Genomic DNA, 24,576 nt, shown 5'->3' with positions numbered 1-24,576 from the left:
CATGAGCAGATATTTCTGCAAAGAAGACATCCAGATGGCCAACAGACACATGAAAAAGTGCTCCACAACACTCAGCATCAGGGAAATACAAATCAAAACCACAATGAGAAACCACCTCACACCAGTCAGAATGGCTAAAATTAACAAGTCAGGAAATGACGGATGTTGGTGAGGATGTGGAGAAAGGAGAACCCTCCTACACTGTTGGTGGGAATGCAACCTGGTGTAGCCACTCTGGAAAACAGCATGGAGTTTCCTCAAAAAGTTGAAAATAGAGCTACCCTACGACCCAGCAATTGCACTTCTGGGTATTTACCCTAAAGATACAAACGTAGTGATCCGAAGGGGCACTTGCACCTAAATGTTTATAGCAGCAACGTCCACAATAGCCAAACTATGGAAAAAAAAACCTAGATGTCCATCAACAGATGAATGGATCATGAAGAAGTGGTATATATATACAATGGAATACTATGCAGCCATCAAAAGAAATGAAATCTTGCCATTTGCAATGACGTGGATGGAACTAGAGGGTATTATGCCGAGTGAAATAAGTCAATCAGAGAAAGACAATTATCATATGATCTCCTTGATATGAGGAATTTGAGAGGCAGAGTGGGGGCGTTAGGGGGTAGGGAAGGAAAAAATGAAATAAGATGGGTTCAGGAGGGAGACAAACCATAAGAGCTCTTAATCTAACAAAACAAACTGAGGGTTGCTGGGGAGGGGGTATGGAGAGGGTGGTTGGGTTATGGACATTGGGGAGGGTAAGTAATATGGTAAGTGCTGTGAAGTGTGTAAGCCCAACAACTCACAGTCTTATACCCCTGGGGCAAATAATAAATTATAATGTTAATAAAAATAATTTTTAAAAATCTTAGGGGTGCCTGGATGGCTCAGTCAGCTGAGCATCTGATGCTTGGTTTTGGCTCAGGTCATGATCACAGGGTCATGGGACCAAGCCCCACATAAGGCTCTGTGCTCTGTGTGCAGTCGGGTTGGGATTCTTTCCCTCTCCCTCTGCCCCTCCCCCAATTCATGCACTCTTTCTCTAAAATAAGTAAGTTTAAAAATAAATAAAATAAGATCTTTAAAAAATAGTTACACATACATATGTGTTCCTAAAAATAAAAATGTATGCATGGAAATGATACATCCCAATTTCAGAACACTGGTTATCTCTGGGAAGTGGGAAAGTGAAAGAGTAGGACAGACAGAGTTTTAGCTATATCTGTATAATGTTTTTACTGAGTAAAATGTAAACATTAAAAAGTAAAAAGTAAAGGAACCATTAATTCAAAAAGCCATTAAAGAGTATCTCTATTTTTATAACTTAGAAGCATTGAAGTATAATTTAGCTACTGTAAAATTTAGCATCTTTAGGGTTAGAGTATGATGAGTTTTAGGCAAACATAAAGTCATGTAACCACTGACATACTCAAAAAACAATTCTATTACCAAAAACTCCCTCGCACCTCTTTGAAGTCAATCCCCTCCCCTCACCACCAGCCCCTAGCAACCACTGGTCTTTCCCTGTAGTTTTTCTCTTTTATCTCACAACTATAACCCAAGAGTGGCCCAAGGAAGGAACCGTGCAGCAGGCACAGGCAACAAAAAACTCTAAGAGAAACACTATCTTATTGTCTGAGGACTGGGAAAGGGGGCACTGAGCCAGAAAGTGTAGAGAGAATCTTCTTTTTCTTTCTTTTTTCTTTTCTTTTCTAGCCTTGCCCCAAGACTGGTCTCAGTTATTAGGCTGAACTACAGTGGTTGTGGTGGAGCAGGCATCTAGAACCTCAAAGGATAACCTATCCTTCTGAATGAAGAAAGTGGGGGAAAGGGCCTTGTCATCTAAAGACTGCAGAAATCCTTGTCATTTATCTCTTTTTCCTCACTGCTTGGCCCCAAGGGTGCCCCTACTTATACAGAACTGCTTAACAGTGCAAGTGGCTAAAATTCTGAAAGAAACCTTCTTTACAGCCTGAGCACAAGGAGAGCTTAGGATCCATAGATAGTGAGGGAAATCTTAGAGAGCAGATAGTGAAAGGGATTCCTAATTCTCTGTGTGAATCAACCCCATTCCTGGGCTCATCCCCCAACCTGCACATGCTTAGAACTGACACAAAGCAGCATTGCAAATACTTTGAAAATTGAAATGACATCGAAGGCAACACAGAATTCACAGTCTGAATATCTAAATATTTGACTGAATCCAAAGTTGAATACAAAGTGAATTTTTTGGATGCAAAAAATGAATTTTTTGCATACAAAAAACCCAGGAAACTGATCCATTCTCAAGGGAAAACAAAATCAAGAGATGTCACCCCCAAGATAACCTAGATCTTGCAAATATTAAAGACTTTAAGTAGCCATTATATTGCTTCTTCATGAAGGTAAATACTTTTTTGAGAGAGAGAGAGAGATAGCAGAGGGAGAGAGAAAATCTAAGCAGGCTTCATGCCCAGCCCAGAGCCCAACACTGGGCTTGACCTCAGAACCCAGATATCATGACATGAACCATAGTCAAGAATTGGATGCTTAGGGGCGCCTGGGTGGCTCAGTGGGTTAAGGCTTCTGCCTTCAGCTCAGGTCATGATCTCAGGGTCCTGGGATCGAGCCCCGCGGGGAGCCTGCTTCCTCCTCTCTCTCTGCCTGCTTCTCTGCCTACTTGTGATCTCTGTCTATTAAATGAATAACTAAAATCTTTTTTTATAAAAGGTTTTATTTATTTATTTGACATAGAAAGATCACAAGTAGGCAGAAAGAGAGAGAGGGAAGCAGGCTCCCCGCTGAGCAGAGAGCCTGATGCAGGACTCAATCCCAGGACCCTGAGATCATGACCTGAGCCGAAGGCAGCAGCTTAACCCACTGAGCCACCCAGGTTCCCCTGAATAAATAAAATCTTTAAAAAAAAAAAAAAAAGAATTGGATGCTTAACTGAATGAGCCACCCAGATGCCCCAAAGGTAAATACTTTTCAAGTGAACAGAAATACAAAAGCTCTTACAAGATAATAGAAATAATAGAATAGACTCAAATGTAAATTTTAGGACTGAAAAGTAAAATATCTGAAATTAAAAAGTCATTGGATGATTTGACAGCAGAATAGAAACAAGGACAAAGGAAAGAAATCAGTGAAATCAAAGATTAGATTGAAGGTAGATAAAAAGAAGTCATGCAGTGTGAAGAATAGAGAGGAAGAAAAATGAGTATAACATTATCAAATAATCTAACATTTGTGTCACTGGACTCCTACAAGGATAAGAGAAATAAATTAGTACGAAAAGATCTTTTGAAGAAATAATGGCCTTGATATGTCTTATGAAGATGCAAATGTACAGACTCAAGAAACCCAAGGAACCCCAAACAGGGAAAATGCAAAGAAAATCATGACAGATATGTCAAAATCAAAGTTCTAAACTCCAAAGTTTTTTCTTAAATCTTGACAGCTATCAGGGGGAAAAAAAATGACACATTACGTATAGATGAACAATTACTTGAATGACTGTTCATTGTTCGTTAGAAACAATGGAGACCAGAAGACAGGGGAAAAGCATTTTTAAGAGTTGAATAAGAAGAACTGTCAGGCACCTGGGTGCCTCAGTTGGTTAAGCCACTGCCTTCAGCTTAGGTCATGATCCCAGAGTCCTGGGACCAAGTCCCGCATCAGGCTTCCAGCTCCTCGAGGAGTCTGCTTCTCCCTCTGACTTCTCCCCTCTCATGTTCTCTCTCTCTCTCTCTCTTTTTCTCTCAAATAAATAAATAAAAACTTAAAAAAAAAAACAACAACACTGTCAACCCAGGATTCTACATCAGGTGAATATCCTTCAGGAATAACAGTAAAATAAAGACATTCTCACATACAGGAAAAATAAGAGAATTTGTTACCATCAGGCCTACTCTAAGAGAAGTCATAAAATAAGTTCTTCAGGCTAAAAGGAAATTATACAGGAGGGAAACTTGGAAATTTAGTAATGAAGAAAAATAGCACATGTGGTAAATATCTGGGTAAATAAAATAGACTCTCTTTTAATTTATTTAAAATATTCAGGACTGTTGAGAACAAAAGTTGTAACATTCTCTGTCAAAACAACTGTAACATAAAGAGTAGAGAATAATATATAGTTTTAGGCTTGAAATAAAGGGCTGGGGAAGCCCAGAAAACAAAGGAACTAGGAGGGTGTAGAGATCCTTTCATAATATGTTCTTATATGATATCTATGTGCTCCTAAACACTTTCACAGAAATTTGACATTTTAAAACGTGTTGATGTAAAGGAATATATATTTAAATAATTTTGATAAAGAGATAATTTTTTTTAAGATTTTATTTTTAAGGGGCACCTGGGTGGCACAATAGGTTAAGAGTCTGCCTTTAGCTCAGGCCACGATTGCAGAGTTCTGGGATGGAGTCCCACATGGGGCTCCCTGCTTCTCCCTCTCCCACTCCCCTTGCTTGATCTCTATCAAATAAATAAATAAAATCTTTTTTAAAAAGATTTGGGGCACCTGGGTGGTTCAGTGGATTAAAGTCTCTGCCTTCGGCTCAGGTCATGATCCCAGGGTCCCGGCATCGGGCTCTCTGCTCAGTGGGGAGCCTGCTTCCCTTCCTCTCTCTGCCTGCCTCTCTGCCTACTTGTGATTTCTCTATCAAATAAATTTTTAAAAAAATTTTAAATAAAAATAAATAAAAAGAAAATTTAAAAATTTTATTTTAAAGTAATCTCTACACCCAATGCTGGACAATAAATTTTCTTATATTGCTAAGATTTATTTCACCTTTATTTATCAACTTCTTTGAAACAACACACAACAAACATGAGAATGGAGTAACACAATCAACAAGGAAGGATGAAGCTGCATAGTATGTGCCACCAAAAAGGAATTTTGCTTTCCTGTATCCATAACGTAAATTAGAATTAATATATATTTCCATATATATGAAAATGAAACAACTATTCAGATAAATGATAGATAAACAACTCTTTTTCTGCAATTATTTTTCACACACACACACACACACACACACACACACACAAACAAGGTATCAGGAAAGAGTAATTAATCCCAGGCAATTGCCTTAATTTTCTGGTTAGCATTTGTGGAAACAGACTTAGAAAATATAGTATAAAATATAATACCAATAGTCTTCAAACTTTTGCTCATAAACCAAAAGAATTTGCAAAACTATGTGCTCCTTCACACAGTTTCACTGGGCATCTGGAGGTTTATATCATAAATTTAGAGAGTAGCAAAGTATAGTAATATATTACCATGTTGAACTTTTAAGTGTAATTTTAAACCATTACATCACTTTTTCAATGTCCAAAGTAATAATAATTTCATATCAATCATCATTTGTTTTAAAAATATATGAATAAGACCTTCTTTAGTAGTGGGAAAATTTATACTATTCCTTTTTCTCCTTGAAGATACATTACTCACCTCATGAAATCTTATCTTTTCTTAATATATTTCTAGGCTTCAAAGTCACTTCTTGATCTTCTATTATATTTCTCTGCAACAAAATATTTGCAGTTAAATTTCAATTTTTTTAAAACCTTGTAACCAAAAAACAATAGGTTAAAAATATTTTTACTTTGGATTATCAGTATACATTTTTTGTACACAAATATCAAAACAACTTTATTATACATTTTGATAAATGTTTATAAATATAAAATTTAATATGTCTCTTGACAGATAAAGTTTTCCCCACTTGCTCAATGTATCCATGTATGACTATTATTTATTGCTTGGATGAGCCAACATCAATTCTATTCCCGTTATCAGTTACCTGGATGTAAGCACTGAGAAATTTTGCTCACATTAGTAAGTAGATGGGAATGGGAAAAGCTAGGTTATAGCAATATCACCCAATTCTTTGAACTCATTCCGTGTTCTATGCCAAAAATTACATAGAAATCTATCATGGGGCACTTGATTGGTTCAGTTGGCAGAACATATGACTCTTGATCTCGGGGTTGTGAGTTCGAACTCCATGTTGGGAGAGATTACTTAAAAATAAAACTTTAAAAAAAAGAAGTCTATTGTAAAATTTACTTGTAATCTGTACCAGCTGATACCTTGACTAGTTTCACCCTTGATTTTCCTGAAAACATACAGTTGTTTCAACCTGATTTTTAAAAGAATCCATTGACCTGGAACAATTACTGTCAGCTACTAAACCCTCCACTATAGATGGGAGAAGAAAGTGCCCTCATGCCTTCCATCTAATTATACTATTATATTATGACTGAGTGGGGAATGCAGGAGAAAAAACAGAGTAATACCAGGGAAGACAGAATTTCTGCAACTCTAAAATAATGCTCCTTATTCCAAAAAAGAAACTAAAATTTGAGTTCAAAAAACTTATTATTATTATTATTATTACATTATGATGTAATCATTCACTTTCACAATGTCTGGGAGATATACCAAAAAGGCAATACTAAGATTTACTGAATATATATATTATTTGTTTTCATTTAGAAGCACCTTGCTTTACCTGAAATAACTCTTAAAGGATTAGCACATTGGAAACATTGTGTTAAAATAAATTCATATAAATTTTTTTAAAGTCAGCTCCATACCCAGACCAGAGCCCAGTGTGGGGCTTGAACTCATGACCTGAGATCAAGACCCGAGCTGAAATCAAGAGTCAGATACTCAACCAACTAAGCCATCCAGGCTCCCCAATTTAATATAAAATATTTTTGATGAAACACTTTACCATGTGCTTTATATGTTTTCACCAAACCTTGGAGCTATAGATATAACATACAATTTATAGAAAATGTGCTGCTGGCCTCATAATCTCATTAATATAGGAGTCAATCCTCTTTGGAGAAAGGGGAACCCTCTTATACTCTTGGTGGGAATGCCTACTGGTATAACCACTCTGGAAAACAGTATGGAGGTTCCTCAAAAAGTTAAAAATAGAGCTACCTTATGGCCCAACAACTGCACTATTAGATATTTACTCCAAAGGATACAAACATAGTGATTCGAAGGGGGCAGCTGCACCCCAATGTTTATAGCAGCCATGCCCACAAGAGCAAACGTATGGAAAGAGCCCAGATATCCACCAAAGATGAGTGGATAAAGAAGATGTAGCATATATATCCAATAGAATATTCCTCAAGGATCAAAAAAAAAAAAAAATCTTACCATTTGCAACAGCGTGGATGGAACTAGAGGGTTTTATGCTAAGCAAAATAAGTCAGTCAGAGAAAGACAATGACTGTATAATTTCAATCCTATGAGGAATTTAAGAAACAGAATAGATGAACATAGGGGAAGGGAGGGAAAAATAAAATAAGATGAAATCAGAGAGGGAGACAAACCATAAGAGACTCTTAACTATAGGAAACAGAGGGTTGCTGGAGGGGAGGTGTGTGAGGGAATGCGGTAACTGGGTGATGGGCATTAAGGAGGGCACTGGATGTGATGAGCACTGGGTGTTATATGCAACTGATGAATTAATAAACTCTACCTCTGAAACTAATAATATACTGTATGGTAATTAATTAATTTTAAGTAAAATTTTAAAAAGGATTTCTCTATCTACCAAAAAAGATAAAAATTTTAAAAAAGAAGTCAATCCTCATTATCAAACCAATCATCTAAATAAAGTTCACTTTAAGAAAAAGTCTGGGGTGGGGGACACCTGGGTGGCTCAGTCGGTTAAGTGTCTGCCTTTGGCTCAGGCCATGATCCCAGGGTCCCAGGATTGAGTCCCACATTGGGTTCCCTGTTCAGCAGAGAGTCTGCTTATCCCTCTTCCTCTGCCCCTCCACCCCATTCATGCTCTCTCTCTCACTCTCTCTCTAAAATAAATAAATAAAATCTTAAAAAAAAGAGAAGTCTGACAATTTTCAATTCAAGTAAATGTGTTAAAATATGTCCTCTCATGTATATTTTCTAAAAACTGAGAAAAACTACCAAATATATCTTCATAAGCTCAATTATCATAAGCAATCAAGAGTAAAATGATGTTAAAATAAAGTTAATTTATACACCTTTATAAGAATAAAACTATGTGGTTTTCCTCATTAATCCATAAGAGTAAAACATAATAAACAAATATTATTTATGAATTAGGGTATGATAAAGACACAGCGTTCCTTCAATAAGTATGTCTAGGCATGTACTGAACTTTGGTTTTCACCCTTTAGAAGTAACTAAATAGGAATCACACATAAAAATTCGGTAATAGCTCAAATTTGTAACCAGGCACAGGGGTGCAAAAGAGCACTGGCTCCAGGGGTCCCAAACACACCAGGTCTGGCCACTCGAGGCTGACAAAATGCAAAGGCAGAAAGACAAGTGGCAGTCAAACAAGAAAGAGATTTATTTCAGAGAGGCCCACATTAGGAAGACAACAGACACACATTTCAAAGACTGTCTCCAAAGTGCTGAAAATACTTGTAGGTTTATATAAGGATATGGTGCGACAAAGGCTTATGGGTATGGGCAGGCGGGCAGTAAAGGTCAAGGCGATGCTTGTGCTGGAGTCAGTCATGCAGAGTCTTGCTGGCTCAGGGCGGTTCTTTCTGCTTGAGGGGTTCCTTTCGGTTCCATTATGGGATGCTCTGCCTGCAGGGCTGTTTTTGGTTTTCGTTTTAAATTAAATAGGCTCCAAATCCAAGGTGGGGTTTGAAGTCACAACCTTGAACTCAAAGAGTCACAGGTTAGTTCCTGAGCCCAGTCAGGCACCCTGCCCACAGTCTTTTGCCTGAGTCAAGAGATAGGCTGGAAATAGCCTGGAAAGAAGCACGTGACTCTTAATCTTGGGGTCATAAGTTCGAGCCCCATGTTAGATGTAGAGATTATGTAAAATAAACTTTTTTTTTTAAGATTTATTTATTTATCTGACAGACAGAGATCACAAGTAGGCAGAGAGGCAGACAGAGAAGAGGAGGAAGCAGGCTCCCTGCTGAGCAGAGAGCCCGATGTGGGGCTCGATCCCAGGACCCTGGGATCATGACCTGAGCCGAAAGCAGAGGCTTTAACCTACTGAGCCACCCAGGCGCCCCAAAATAAACTTATTTTTAAAATACCTATTTATTTGTTTATTTATTAAATATCTTATTTATTTATTTATTTGTCAGAGAGAGAGAGAGAGAGTGAGTGAGCACAAGCAAGGAGAGTAGCAGGCAGAGGGAGAAGCAGGTTCCCCGCTAAGCAGGAAGCCCAAGGTGGGACTCAGATCCCAGGACCCTGGGATCATGACCTGAGCCAAAGGCAGATGCTTAACCAACTGAACCATCCAGGCATCCCTTATTTATTTATTTTGAGAGAGACAGCAAAAGCAAGGGGCAGAAGGAGAAAGAATCCCAAGCAAACTCCATGCTGAGAGCAGAGGTTCTCACAACCCTGAAATCACGACCTGAGCCAAAACTAAGAGTTGGTTGCTTAACTGACTGTGCCATCCAGGCACCCCTAACTAAATAATTTTTTTTTTTTAAGTACAGACTGAGAAATGGAGATAGATGAAGTCCTCTTAAATAATCCGTTCCTTTGAAATCAAAATAAAATGTTTTCCTATATATTTAATGAAGAATAAAAATATATACTGTTAAAAATTAATCAGTCCAGCAGCCTGGATATGATAATTTCATTTTTTGTTAATAATTTCATTTTTTGTTAATAAGAGACAGACACACTATTAAACATGTTAAAAAGTGACAAAAGTTCAGGATTGTAGCATTTATATACTCCTGATGAGGACAGAAGCAGAAAAATGTTCACTATTAGCCCAGAAGGCTAACCTGTAGCCTGCATAGGTCCCTGCTGAGAGAGCAGCCCAATGTGGGACTCATTCTCAGGACTCTGAGATCATGACCTGAGCTGAAAGCAGATGGCTAACCAACTAAGCCACCCAGGCATCCCTGGTTGTTATAGTCTTAAAGGGCCTCATGACTGCCTGTACCTCTCACTGAGAGTTAACATCAAGCTGAATGCTAAGCACCAAAGGAATCTTGCAAACGTAGTTTTACAAATAGAAATTTGAAGAAGACATTTATGATCTAATACTCCCTGCATGTTCCCTCCTCCTTGAGCACTAAGCATATAACCACTAGCTTCACATGGCAAAATGGTAGCTCTTCATGCCCACAAGTCCTGTCCCCATGCTATAATAAAAGCACTTTTTGTACCAAAAATGTCTCAAGGCTTTTTTCTGACCATTTTCTCCCACCCCTACACCACTTCCATGATAGACTTTTATAAAATAAGTGTATCAGATAGGATAGGCCAGGTCATGTTGCAGTAACAAGCAACAACATTGTATGACTTAAAACAACAAAAGCTCATTTCTCACCTAAGCTAAGTGCACACTGTGGCTGATGGAGCAGGATCCACTCCTCATAACCACTCAGGGGCCTAGACTGACAGAACAAGGACCCTCGGCACCAAAGGGAAAAGAGGTCTGAGGAGTTTCATATGGGTGAAGGTGATGCTTCACTTCTGTTCACAGCTCACTGGCCAGAAATAGACATTTGGCTTTATGGACTCCCAAGATTGCCATGAAATGCATTCCAACCTTAGGCCTGGAAAGGGGAGGAATGGTAAAGATTTGGTAAACTGTATCAGTGATTTCACAGTAGTTGTTTCTTTTTTCTTTTAAATAAGCTCTAGGCCCAACATGGGGCTTAAACTCATGACCCTGAGATCAAGTCGCATGCTCTGCATCCTGAGCCAGCCAGCCACAGTCATCCCCACAGCACGTTTTAGCTTTTATTGAATAACACATACCAAATCTAAAATAAAATTATGTATGACTTTTTTGCAGATTATCCAGTGTGATGTGAAAAAATGAAGGTCCCTTAAATAATCCATTCTATATTTAAAGTAATCAATGAAATAATCAATGTCACTAACCTCTATTACTTCATCTTCAAAGTTGCTTTCCTTTCCAGATAATGACACGTCCTACAGATAAGCATTAAGAACAGCTGGAAAGGGGGTGCCTGGGTGGCTCAGTGGGTTAAGCTGCTGCCTTCTGCTCAGGTCATGATCTCAGGGTCCTGGGATCGAGTCACGCATCGGGCTCTCTGCTCAGCGGGGAGCCTGCTTCCTCCTCTCTCTCTCTGCCTGCCTCTCTGCATACTTGTGATCTCTCTATGTCAAATAAATAAATAAAATCTTAAAAAAAAAAAGAATAGCTGAAAAGAATTGCTTATGTTTAAACATGTGTGGGAAAATTGGGGGTTTGATATTCTTCAACACTGTCTTGGCTTTGCTTTCACCAGACTCTCTCTCAATAACTATGCACTTCTTAGCTACAGAGGATGGTGATTAAAGGACATTTACTATCACTCCCACCACTCACACTCACATAGTGTATCGATTTCAGAAAATCACAACAAATATCCAATTACTGCATTTCTAACAATCATACTTCACCCTTACCTGGAATATACATCAGACAGGAAAAGACAGGAAGCCTAACAAGGGTTTATGGTGCCTTGTCTGGTCATTAAAGGAAGCTTCCCAAAAACAAACAAACAAACAAACAAACAAACAAAAAAACATTAAATTGACCCTTTGTTTGTCATCCTGGAGGGTTTTATACTCTAAGTAAGGGATACACTTGTGTGTGCGTGTGTGTGTGTGTGTGTGTGTGTGTGTGTGTAAAGTGAGAAAAGAACTACTGTACATGCAGAAATAGGAGACAGGAGATAATGCTGGGAATGAGTACTTACAGAAACAGGGAATCTGTAAATTAATTTACCAAAAGGAGTAAGTATCTACCCGCCCACACAGTAAGAACCTGAAGATGATAGGAGTTTTAATTCTTGCTGTGTCTAATGGTAAGGAGTATTTGCCATTGGGGCACCTGGGTGGCTTAGTGGGGTAAAGCCTCTGCCTTCGGCTCAGGTCATGGTTCCGGGGTCCTGGGATGGAGCCCCACTTCGGGCTCTCTGCTCAGCGGGGAGACTGCTTTCTTGCCTCTCTCCTGACTGCCTCTCTGCCTACTTGTGATCTCTGTCTGTCAAATAAATAAAATAAAAATCTTTAAAAAAAAATAGAACTGTTTAAAAAAAAAAAGGAATATTTGCCATTGAGTATGAGTAATGACTGTATACAACAGAAGCTTTCCATTTTGCCACCACCTAGAATAAGATGTATATTTTACATTATGATCCAATACATATATATTGTTTCATGAAACAATAACGACGCCCATTACAAGGGGCGCCTAGGTGGCTCAGTGGCTTGAGCGACTGCTCAAGGTCATGATCCTGGAGTCCTGGAATCAAGTCCCGCATCCGGCTCCCAGCTCCATGGGGAGTCAGCTTCTCCCTCTGACCTTCTCCCCTCTCATGTTCTCGCTCTCTTTCTCTCTCTCAAGTAAATAAATAAAATCTTTGGTGCACCTGGGTGGCTCAGTGGGTTAAGCCTCTGCCTTCTGCTCAGGTCATGATCTCAGGGTCCTGGGATCAAGCCCCGCATCCGGCTCCTGCTTACCCCTCTCTCCCTCTGCCCGCCTCTCTGCCTACTTGTGATCTCTGTGTTTCAAATAAATAAATAAAATCTTAAAAAAAAAATTACCCTCATTACATGTGATGCACTCTGATAGTCCCTATTCTAATGTCTTTTAAGGCTGATCACAAGCTACTAAACTGATTTCACAACCAACTAATGATTCATAGCCCACGATTTTATTTTTTAAGGGTTTTCTTTATTTAACAGAGAGAGAAAGAACATAAGTAGGGGGGAGAACCAGAAGGAGGGAGAAGCAAGCTCCCCACTGAGCAGTCCACAATTTTAAAAGACTGAGGATTAGAAATAGAAATTTATAATGCAATCTCTGATTATAAGAAGTATCCCTAAAGAAACCTTAATCTGGGGGGTTGCCTGTATGACCCAATTAATTAAACATCTGCCTTCAACTCAGGTCATATCCCAGGGTCCTGGGATTGAGCCCTGGGTCAGGGCTCCCTGCTCAGTAGAGAGTCTGCTTGTCTTCCTCTCCCTCTGCCCCTAACCCTGCTTGCTCCCTCCCTCTCTCTCTCATAAATAAATCTTTTTTTAAAAAGAGGACGATGAAGAAGAAGCCTTAACTTGGAAGTACAAACCAAAGCCTGGAAGTCAATGTCTATAAGAGATTAAATTTTGACCTTGAGATGGGGAGATTATTCTGAATTATCCAAGTGCACCCTAAATGCAATTAAATGTATCTTTCTGAGAGGGAGGCATTAGGAGTTCCAACACACATAGAGAAGAAAATGGTGTAAAGAGGAGGTGGAGAGATATGGCCTTGAAGACTGGAGTGATGTGGTCAAAAGTCAATGAATGCTAGCAACCACCAGAAAGTCGGGACAGTGAAAGAACTGACTGTTACCTAGAGCATTTGGAGGGAGTATGGCCCTGTCAATACTTTGATCTTGGGGGCGCCTGGGTGGCTCAGTGGGTTAAGCCGCTGCCTTCGGCTCAGGTCATGATCTCAGAGTCCTGGGATCGAGTCCCGCATCGGGCTCTCTGCTCAGCGGGGAGCCTGCTTCCCTCTCTCCCTCTCTCTGTCTGCCTCTCCATCTACTTGTGATTTCTCTGTCAAATAAATAAATAAAATCTTTAAAAAAAAAAAATACTTTGATCTTGGCCCAGTGACACTGCCTTTAGACTTCTAGCCTCCAGAACCATGAGAGAATAAAGTTTTGATGTTTTAAGCCACCAAGTTTGTGGAACTCCTTAAGCTTGACTTAATGAGAGTCATATTGCTAAATGCCCAGTGAGCTACCAAAACCCAAGTTTTTTGCCTGTCACTCAAAAAGCCAATATTCAAGAGATGAGTTTTAACTGGAAATGAATATGAACTTTATTCAGGAGGCTTGCAACCTAAAGGAAGGCAGACTCTTGCCCAAAGGCCAACTCTGATGCTTCTGTTGGCCCAAGGATTTTTAAAGGAGTTTAGAGAAGTTAATCAGTAAAGGGAGTGCGGTGGTCTGTAACATTTCTTGATTACTGTGCAGACTTAATGATGCCAGCTACAGATACTTTCACAGTGCTCAGAGATTGTGCAAGGGAGTCTGGTTCCTTACTGCAGGGCATTAAGGTTGGGGGGATATGCAAGAGGGTCTGATTTCTGTTTTGAGACATGCAGAAGGGCTCATTCCTTTCTAGGAAAGCATGCATGATCTTGGATAGACCCCCCCCCAAAGAAAAGGTTTAGCTAATCAATCACATAGGATATGGGTGGTTGCTAAAGCTTCAAGAATAGTAGGTTGGCCAGAAGGACAGAAGAGGCAGCTTCAAGAGTAGCTACTTATAACTCTTTATACCTTTGTATGTTTCAAGAGTTATGGTAGATGATAGACTGATGCACAAACATACTGATAACACAAATCATATGGGGAAAGGAAAAAATTAAAAATAGATATATAAATGGACCAATGGCAAAGTTTATGCAAATATACATATAATACTTGTTGCCATGGGTCCACTGCCAATTTGGCTTTAAACTTTCTAACATGCAAAGGGAGCCCCCTTGTTTACATGATTTAGCGGCTATTAGATAAATACAGCCAACTACACAAAAATGCAAAGACAAGGTAGAATTTCTACCCAGAATGTTATTTTTGGACTGACCTATGCAAAAAAGAATGAGGTATACTCATTACATTGTGTGTAAATGCAAGCGTAGTAAACTCATACCAGACCAAGTTTAGAAGTCTACTTACTGTATCATAGGTTGATAATATGTCAAAACAACTTGATAAAAGCAAATTCTATAACACAGATTAATAAGATTTTGCTAAAAAACAAAATTTTTAAAATTCAGCTGAATAAACCTGAAGATCCAATAGGCTTTATTAAACAATTTATGAATGGGGAAGCTGCCCATCTAGCATGTAGAAAGGAACCCTGAGGAGTTGTACAAAATGGTAGTAGGGTGGGGCAAGAAAATTATTAGCAAGTTAAAGGAAAGGATTGTCTCAAGCCAGGGCATTTTTTTGTGGATGGTATAGAAAAGCAAGTTTTTGTTGTTGTTGTTGTTGTTGTTGTTTTGAGGGTTCCTTTTTTTAACGCTTTACTTATTTACTAAAAAGTTGTATTTTTGTAGGAAACTAGAAAAGAAAATGAAAAAGCCAAAAAAATTATACATAAAGAAACTGCATATAAGGAAACTATAAAAGTAGCCTCTATACCCTACTGCTGGCCAGTTCAAAAGATCACAAGGGCTTCAGGTTATAATGCATCAGGTAAGACTTCCCACTCTGACCTCTGATAGCCTCCAGCAGTGTGGTAAGATACTCATTATCACATGAAACCATGTGTCAGCTTTCAAAGCTGTCAACTCCTTTATGTGGGCTTCCACTGTAAAATAATGACTTTTGGGGGTGCCTGGGTGGCTCAGTTGGTTTAGCATCTGCCTTCAGCCTGGGTTATGAGCTCAGGGTCCTGGGATCGAGCCCTACAACAGGGTCCCTGCTCTACGGAGAGCCTGTTTCTCCCTCTCCCTCTGCCTGCTGCTCCCCTTGCTTGTGCTCTGTGAAATAAATAAATAAAATCTTTTAAAAAAAATAAGATAAAATAGGGGTGCCTGGGTGGTTCAGTGATTAAGCCTCTGCCTTCGGCTCAGGTCATGATCTCAGGGTCCTGGGATCGAGCCCCGCATCGGACTCTCTGCTCAGCAGGGAGCCTGCTTCCTCCCCTCTCTCTCTGCCTCCCTCTCTGCCTACTTGTGATCTCTCCCTCTCTCACTATCAAATAAATAAATAAAATCTTTAAAAAAATAAGATAAAATAGTAATCTTTGGTATTCTATTTCTTCAATAAATCTGTGATAGAGTTTTCTGGCGATGGAAGTCATAGACTGTTTTGGTTGATGTAGGATCTTATACTTACTAACTACTGGGAAGACAAGGGGTTTTTTGTTTGTTTTGTTTTTTTCCCCTAAGATTTTACTTACTTACTTGAGAGAGAGTGAGAGCATAAGCCTCAGAAGGGGGAGAAAGAGAGACAGAGAGAGAGAAGCGGATTCTGCACTCAGGAGGTAGCCCAACATGGGCTCTATCCCAGGACACTGGTACCATGACCTGAACCAACTGAGCCTCCCAGGCACCCTCGGAAGGCAAGCTTTTTATCATACAGTTTACCTCACTAGTGCTGATCAGAAATTTTCAGATTGACTGTTAAAAGGTCAAATTCCTGGGAGTTCCAGACTGTGATTAAGTCTTGGTTTGCTAAGGGGGATTGTGGGTGGAGAGGAATGATTCTATTTGAGGCTCTTTTCTTTTTCCCTTTTTAAAAATGGCAAATAATAATAATACAATTCTGTAGGAGGAAAGAGAGTGTCAACAGAATTTCCTCTAGGTATATGGCTCGCTGCTGGTGTGCCTTACTTATTTCCAGCGTACATTTTAAAGTATTTATGAAAGGTCTTGAATAATGCTCAGAAAATAGTGTTTTCAGGCCTACTATCTGTCAATAAATGCTTCATTCATTTATGAGGTGTGGCGTGCTTGCGAGCGGAGTTACCATGGAGGGACATACTTGCAGCATTTCTACTGTCTGCCAAGCGGTATCCAGGTCGCTACTGAGGAGTCTGACAAACATCCCCTCCTCACCCCCTGAGGAAGGTTCCGGGCCCTCGCCCACACAGGCTGCTTCAACTGGCGCCCTAATCCAGCAAGGGGGTACCAAAAACAGTCTCCTACAGATGATAACTAATGGACCATTAGAGGCGTGGATAAGTGGAAAGAGAAGGAAATGGCATCCCGGCAGGGCCAGAAGACCCTTCAGCCTCAAATCAAGCGATGCCCTTGGAGCACGTCAAGGTCTCGGCTGGATGAAAAGAGACAGAGGAAGATCAGAAAAAAACAAAGAATAAAATGCATTTCATCCTCCACTACGTGGCACGCTCATAACCACTGTTTAGAGGGCAGCTCTGCAGGCATTTGCCAACAAAATATATCTAGCGAACGCTGCAAGACATTCCCCTAAAGTCAGGCTTCCTCCCTAGACAACCATCTCCAGTCCACAGACACGACTCACTGTCCTCACGGCGCACGGTGCCAGGTGTGACCTTTCAAGCCTCCAAGAGAGCGCGCTAGTAGTTCCGGGTTCCCCCAGGGCTCCCCTCTATCCGCCGGCTTCCGTTTCTCCACTGCTCTCCGTGGCGGACTCCCGCCGGAGGTTGAAGCCCGGCGGGGGCGGGCCTTCCGGGCGAGGGTCGCGCGGGAGAGGAAGGTCGCGACTAGGTAAGATTGTCGGAGAGTTTTGGGGGGCTCTCCTGCAGTGAGACACGGGCGGTCGTTAGAGAAGCCCTGCGAGGATCTCCAACCTTCTACAGTCGCCAGGAATGAGACGAATCGATTTCATTACTAACCAGCTACTAACCACATCCTGCAAACCAGTTGGCCTTTTCCTGCGCACATTGGGGAATTTACCAAACGAGGGACGCTAGCGTAGTTTCCTCTCCGGCGCGGTTACTCTGTCCCTGATTAGGTCGCGTGCAGGCCTGTTTCTCAGCTCATCAGACGGCATTTCTGCATCGTAGCTTGGGGGGGAGGGGCGGGGATGAAGGTTTTTTGCCTTTTACTTTAATGTCTTTAACTTAGTCATATTTATTTTTCAAGATAAAATTGAAATATTCTGTAAGGAGGCATACTAGGGTCCTGAAAAAAATCCTAAGTAACGCTTTCCAATTAAAAAGTTTAAGGTAGTAAAGAGTGACAATCAGCAAGTAAATGGCAGAGCCAGGATGCAAACCTAGGCCTCAGGACTTCTATGCCGCCTCGTCATTTGAAAAATAAAGTGATGGAAGTTGGAACACATTGGTCTGAGAACACTAACAAAACAACAGTTCCCTGGCCACCGTATAACTGGAAATACTGTGCACTTGCAACAGAAATCTATTTGAATGCCATTATAGCAATTAAGCGAAGCAAGGCAAAGTTGACTAAGAAACCGTTTTTAGTTTTTCTTTTATCTGATGTAGGGAAAAAGATAATTCAACTGGAGGAAGAGAAAAGGTAAAACACGCAAAGAAACTGTAGCCTCTGAAGGCAACTCATGGGCATCTGTAAAGCCTTTAAAGGCTTATAGCACTGATTTGTTAATATTTCCTATTTATACATTAAACTGTTAATGCCTTTTTTTCCTCATTGATGAAAATATAACCCTACCCCTAACAACCCAGCCCAACCCATTCCTATCCACACAATGAACCAAGAGTTGAGAGAGAAGCAGATTTTAGGGGGGGGGGCAGGGATGGGGTGAAAGGAGAAGGAACAAGGTGTGCAAGTGATCCCCGGCTTGCAGGGGCAGGGGAGACCCTGGACCTGGCAGTTCTCCCATTGCTGGCCTTCAGATGGCACTATTGGCCTGTTTGGTGGGTGTTCAGATTGGTAAATGGTTTGAGATTGGCATTCTGCAGTTGGTTTGAGGTCCACCTCTGCTCTTTCAATGGATCTAGAAATGGACATGAAATAATAATTTAAATAAGGTTTGGGTTTTTTTTTTTTTCCTTGCAAGAGCTATTTTGAAATTTACTTGGCCCCATTCTTGCTGAGGAGGACTTTTTTTTTTTTTTTTAAGGTTTATTTATTTAAGTAAACTTGGTGCCCAACATGGGGCTTGAACTCATGACCCTGACTAAGATCAAGAGTCATGTGCTCTACTGATTGAGCCAGCCAGGTACCCTACGAGGGCTGGGGTTTTGGGTTTGTTTTTCTCCCATTGTTTTTTCAAAATAAGCTTATACTTTTTTTCTGTTTAGATAGCAACTCTTTTTCATCTCCACTGGACTGTCCCCTGGACAGTCTCTTAGCAAAGATTCTCATCTCACTACAAAATTTCACTTAAAGTAGCATATTCTGCCAGCAGTAACCCTACACCTGGTGTGGAATGATACCAGCAGTGTTCTTGATTTTTATGTATTGCCTATATAATGTTTGGTGCATGTTGCTGTGATTTCTGCCTATTACAGATAGCATCCTTATATCTATTTCAACATTCTGAGCTTGTTCCTCCAAAGAAAAAGGTACTGTTTACAGCTAATAAGAACTTACAATGCATTAAAGCAGAATATATAAGATGGAAGATAAAACATAACTTTATAACACATAAGTCCTTCTATTCAGGAATAAAATGAATCTTAAGGGCTGTTGAGTTTATTTCTATAAGACTACTATCTCTGTTTTGTTTCTCCCAAATGGCTCTCAGTCTCTAGGCAGAATTCAGTCCAGCAGCCTAGAGGCTAAATGACCTCATAACTCATTAGCAGTTCTCAGAGCCATCTGGAGCCCTTGAGGAGAACAGTGTTCAAAGGGCTGATAATAAAGACAACAGGATAATTATTTCTCTGCCATGATTAAACCTTTAGATGGCAAGCAGTCAGCATTTTTATTCTACAGAATGCTGAGGTGGGTGTTTTCTGAAGGTATAATAATGCTGTGGTTGGATAACTCATTTGCCTGTCCTCATCTAGCCTGCAAATAGGTAAACTATCAGTAAATAACAAAATGGTTCGCCCTAAAAAGGGCAGTGCAGCAAGGTGGTAGTGTGAGAACATCGAATGTAGAAATAAGAAATGTAAAGTGGGCAAAGGAAGCCACCATTTGGGCTGTGCATAGTTCTCAACTCGAAGGCATGTCCTCCAGCCACATGACTGATTCACATGTGGCTGCTGTTTTTATTTTGGAAAGTGCTCATTAGATAATCTTGGAATTTCACACACTAACCTGTTTATCTTCTCATTTTCTGTAGGGACTCTTCCTCCTTGCTGCTCAAGAAATGTCTTCACTTTCAGAATATGCCTTGCGCATGACTCGTCTGAGTGCCCGGCTGTTTGGTGAAGTGGCCAGGCCTACTGATTCCAAATCCATGAAAGTGGTGAAACTCTTCAGTGAGCAGCCTCTGGCCAAGAGAAAAGAGACTTATGACTGGTACCCAAATCACAACACTTACTATGCACTCATGGGGACACTGCGTTTTCTTGGCCTCTATAGGTAATGGCAAAAAACACACAGTAACCTGTTCTATTTTTCTAGTAGATCAGAAAAGGAAAAATTTAGGCTTGTTTCCCTACAGTTTTGTGATTCTTCTAATAGTGCCCAGATGGCTCAAAAGGCATAGTTTTGGGGAGAAAGGCTTTTAAAATGCTCATAATGGGCACACTGAAAAAAATAAAAAAGGAAACCTACATGTATTGGAAGACATTTTAATTATGTCTAAAACTGGACTAAGATTGACGAGATACTAAGCTACAGATATACTTAATTATTTATTAATTTAAGAGCACTCTGAATGATGCAGAGGAAAACTGATCCAAATGCTACAGAGGAAAACCTCACCCCCTTCCAGCACCCCCTACCCCCCAATAGGCTGCCAGAACAACAGGTCCTCATTGGTCAGATGAAGAGAGTCCCAGTCCCAAAACCAGTCTCCTTCCTAGCTGGTTTATAGGAGCCTCCTTTCTTCCAAGTGGCAGTTTTATTGGAGTTCTTTACTCCTTTCGATCTTTTTTCTGGCATTTTTAGTTTGTACCCCTTTTTAAAAAAAAAAAAACATTTTATTTATTTATTTGAGAGAGAGAGAGCATGAAAGGCGAGAAGGTCAGAGGGAGAAGCAGACTCCCCGTGGAGCTGGGGGTCTGATGCGGGACTCGATCCTGGGACTCCAGGATCGTGACCTGAGCTGAAGGCAGTTGCTTAACCAACTGAGCCACCCAGGCGTCCCAATTTGTACCCTTTTTGATATATTAATTTGGTCTAAATAAGTTGTAGTTCACCTTTAAGAGTAATATGTGGGGGCACCTGGGTGGCTTACTCAGCTAAGTACCCTGCTCTTGACCTCAGCTCATGTCTTGATCTCAGGGGCATGAACTCAAGCCCTGCAAAAGAGTAATACATAGATTGCACAGGCTCTTACCACCATGTTTGTGTATGTACAGGAAATGGGTGCTCAGGACTATCTGTTCCTCTAGAAAGAGAAAAGATCAAATACCTATGTGATCATTTTCTTTAAAAGAAAGTCTTAATTACCAAACTTATGCATGCTCATTATAAAAGCTTTCAAACAGTGCATAATAGTGCAAAGTTAAAATAAATCTATTTTTTGGGTGCCTGGCTGGCTCAGTCAGTAGAACATATGACGCTCGATCTTGGGGTCCTGTGTTAGGTGTAAGGATTACTTAAAAATAAAATATTTTAGGGGTGCCTGGGTGGCTCAGTGGTTTAATCAGGTCATGATCCTGGGGTTCTGGGATCAAGCCCTGCGTCGGGCTCTCTGCTCCGTGGGGAGCCTGCTTCCTCCTCTCTCTCTCTGCCTGCCTCTCTGCCTACTTGTGATCTCTGTCAAATAAATAAATAAAATCTTTAAAAAATAATAATATTTTAAAAATAAATAAATCTACTTTTTAAGATTTAAAGTGTTTTAATTGGACTTGTCTTAGGACAGCAGTACAGAAGTTAATTTGGTACTATTCACTTTAATATAACAAAATTAATTCCACGTAGCTAAAAATTGGTACATCCATCCATCCAGTGGATATTTTTAAATACCTTCGATGTACAGACACTTAAGATGGACACTAGGAGAACAGCAGTGAGCAAAACAGAATAGATTTTCTCAGTTAATATGTTATAATAGAGATTATAATCCACAACATATTTTGAATTTCTGGACTCACTCTGAGACTTTCTCCCTTGCTATTAGTCTGAGCTCAGAAAATAAAAATTGATTTTATTATGACCCCAAGGAAAGTATTGGAAGGCAGATCTCCTGAGTAGAAAAATATAACCCATTCACAAAGTTACATTCAGCTATTTTAATTTGTCTGTTTGGTGCCACTCTCCATTTGTTTGAAAAATAAACCCTATCTTTGGGGATGGGGGGAGAAATACTTAGCGTTTAGTTATCCATGGAAAAGCACGATGATTTTCATGTATTTGTCACTAGTTATGGTAAATGGTGCCTCTAATGGAAGGCCTCTTGTGGCATCAGGCAGGGTGAAACTAGACAGTCCTCAGTAAAGAAAATATTACTCAAAGACCTGTAAGCCGGGGAGGGCGGCACAGGTTCTCCCAAACACTGGCTCATTCAGTCCCTCAGACAACACAGGTGCTTGGCTGTATCATCAGAGACAAAGAGCCCGGCTCCGGAGCATCCCCTCTGGCGGAGGGTTGATGGGAATGGAGGAGGGAGGGAAGAGGAGGAGAGCAAGCGGACTGGATGAGTACATGACGCGGTACGCCAGGAAGCTGAGTGTCGTGGGGAAGGAACAGTAAAGCTGCCTGAGCAGAAAGAATACTCACAGGGTACCTGGTGGGCGGGGAGAGGACGGGCCTCAGGATTAAACAGGACAGTCAAGGTCAGCCTTTTTGAGAAGAGAAGGTTTAAGCACTTGAAGGTGGTGAGTGAGACAAGTGGGATCTGGGGAAGCATTGTTTAGGCAGAGGCAAGAGCAGAGCAAAGGCCATGAGGTGCGCGTTCTCTTGGCGCGTTCTAGGAGTAGTGCAGGTGACCGAGAGGGAGAGCGTGGTAAGGCCACAGGCAGATCATGAAGGGCTCTAAGGGCCATGACACTAGGTCCTGGCTTTTGCTCTGGGTGAAATGGGGAACCGTCTGTCTGTAGGCCCATAAACAGAGGAGTGACGTAATGTCACAGTTGAGAAGAATTACTCTGGCTGCTTTGTTGAGAATAGGTGATTTGGGGGCGTTCATAGTTACTTGAGAAGAGGTCATATATACCAATCGTGTTAACGGAATGGAACAGTGTACCCTACAAAACCAGTCTATTTTAAAACTACCTAAGGAGTTAACAGTTGGGCCCAGCACAACCCCCTCTTATCTTTAATTTGTATGCCATTATTATCCATCCTTGACAGGTAAGGAAACTAAGATACAGAGAGGGAAAATCACTTATCCAAGGTCACACAGCTACTAAATGGTAGACGGAGCTGTGATCGGAACCAGGTTGAAATGGGTTCCAAACCTTACATATTTAAATGCTATATACTGTTCTAGGCATTTAATCTTAGAATGCAGTCATTTTTCTAGAGGACAGGCAGTCTTCAGCTTACACCCCAGCCATATGTACAAACAGCCTTGGCCACCTTGATCTCTAGAGTACCTGTCTGTCGATTTGGCTTCATTCTACCTGAGCCTTCCCCCAGCAGCCTTTTTGTCTGGATTATCCACAACCATTAAGGTAGCTTCCTTCACACCTTTTCCCCTCATAGTAGGTGTTAATTCCTGGGGCTTACAGGGTCTCTGTGTAGCTCTTCAAGCTGAGACCCACTTTCTGTTTCCCTATGGTCAGTGTTAGCGTTATAGGGAAATTTGAGGTAAGTATTAGCATTGTCTCATTGTTGCAGCAGTTTATATGGACTGGCTGGGAGTTTTAGTCGCTTGTGGTATTGTTTCTGTGAGGGGACACTGTGACTTAGAAATGAACTTCTGGAACATAATTCATGTGTATGTTGGGGACGCTCTGTCCTTTCTGTTCACCAAGCCGAGCATGTGCCCTGAGAAGTCAGGGACTGATAAGCAGAGCAGCCTGAGGGAACAGGGCTAGATTGGTGTGCTGTTCCCATCAGGTCAAAATACGGGCTAATTATTTTTTCTTTCTCCGCTCAGAGATGAGCACCAGGACTTCAAGGATGAGCAGTTGCGCCTAAAGAAGCTTCGTGGCAAGGGGAAACCAAAGAAGGGAGAAGGGAAAAGAGCAACAAAAAAGAAGTAGTGTTGGTCCATCAGGAGAACAAAGCTCTTTCTCAGCAACTGACAGCAGAAGAAGGTGTATTTATCTTTCCACATATTCGAGGAATGTAAGCTTCCCAAACTGAAGATGATTTGGAGGAACACCATCATTTCTGTGTTGAAGTCCCATCCAGTTGAATAGTGACTGGTTTCCTGGACACATTTTAATTTGGCAAAGTTACTTCGGCCTTGGTTTTATACCCTGAGGTTCACCTCTTTCTCTAAAGAAATGAATTGCATAGACTTGATTGAAGAATGACTCATTTGGGGTGGGAATGGGATGTTGGGGACTTGGGGAAAACTCACTGAATGAGCATCTTTTAGTCTCCCCAGGATCCCTCCTTGCTTCCCCATGACACCAGCCCCAAACTTCCATCCCTGTAGCTGTTCAGCCACTGTCTGACCAACAAGCTTACAACTTCATGTACCTCCTTTCCACCTCCTCCTTGGAGAGTATCTTCTAAGATTTGTGGGAAAGTATCTACCCGCTAAGAGTACTGAGTGAGTACCTGCTGGGGCCCTGGTGACACCATGGTTAGCAAGCTGAGAAAACAGTCCCTACCTCATGGAACTTTCGGGCTTGTGGGAGACTAATATCATTACATAAATAAAATTGTTTTAAATGCTACAGAGGAAAAATCCAGACTTCTGCAAGAGTGTCGATCAATCAGTGGCTCAGTCCAGAGATAGCAAGAGACTCAAACCTCTAGAGTTTAAAGAAGACCTCCCTAAAGAGATGGCATTTCATCTGAGCTCTGCAGGATCAATAAGAGAAGAAGGGGCACCTGGCTGGCTGTCACTAAAGCATGACTCTTGATCTCGGGGTCATGAGCTCGAGCCCCACATGTGGTGTAGAGTTTGCTT

At 40.8% G+C, this 24,576-nt stretch overlaps 1 protein-coding gene across 1 annotated transcript; it reads left to right on the top strand.

The window, feature by feature from the left end:
• Positions 1-17,108: 17,108 nt before the first annotated feature.
• Positions 17,109-24,340, top strand: MRPS33 (mitochondrial ribosomal protein S33). Its single transcript, XM_004741628.3, has 3 exons — positions 17,109-17,207; positions 19,717-19,958; positions 23,590-24,340. The coding sequence occupies exons 2-3, from the start codon at positions 19,744-19,746 to the stop codon at positions 23,693-23,695; spliced, it is 321 nt and encodes a 106-aa protein (XP_004741685.1). The 5' UTR covers positions 17,109-17,207; positions 19,717-19,743; the 3' UTR covers positions 23,696-24,340.
• The last annotated feature ends 236 nt before the right edge of the window (positions 24,341-24,576 follow it).

This window comes from Mustela putorius, unplaced genomic scaffold (genome assembly GCF_011764305.1).
Source record: "Mustela putorius furo isolate JIRA1106 unplaced genomic scaffold, ASM1176430v1.1 tig00003845_pilon_pilon_pilon, whole genome shotgun sequence".
Lineage (NCBI taxonomy): Eukaryota > Metazoa > Chordata > Mammalia > Carnivora > Mustelidae > Mustela > Mustela putorius.
This window is presented reverse-complemented; position numbering and strand designations above follow the sequence as displayed.

Bases quoted from the DNA above. Each gene is read 5' to 3' on its own strand.
- MRPS33 (XM_004741628.3), top strand. From the start codon at position 19,744: ATGTCTTCACTTTCAGAATATGCCTTGCGCATGACTCGTCTGAGTGCC. The intron at 19,959-23,589 runs GTAATGGCAAAA...TTCTCCGCTCAG, and splicing joins CGTTTTCTTGGCCTCTATAG to AGATGAGCACCAGGACTTCA.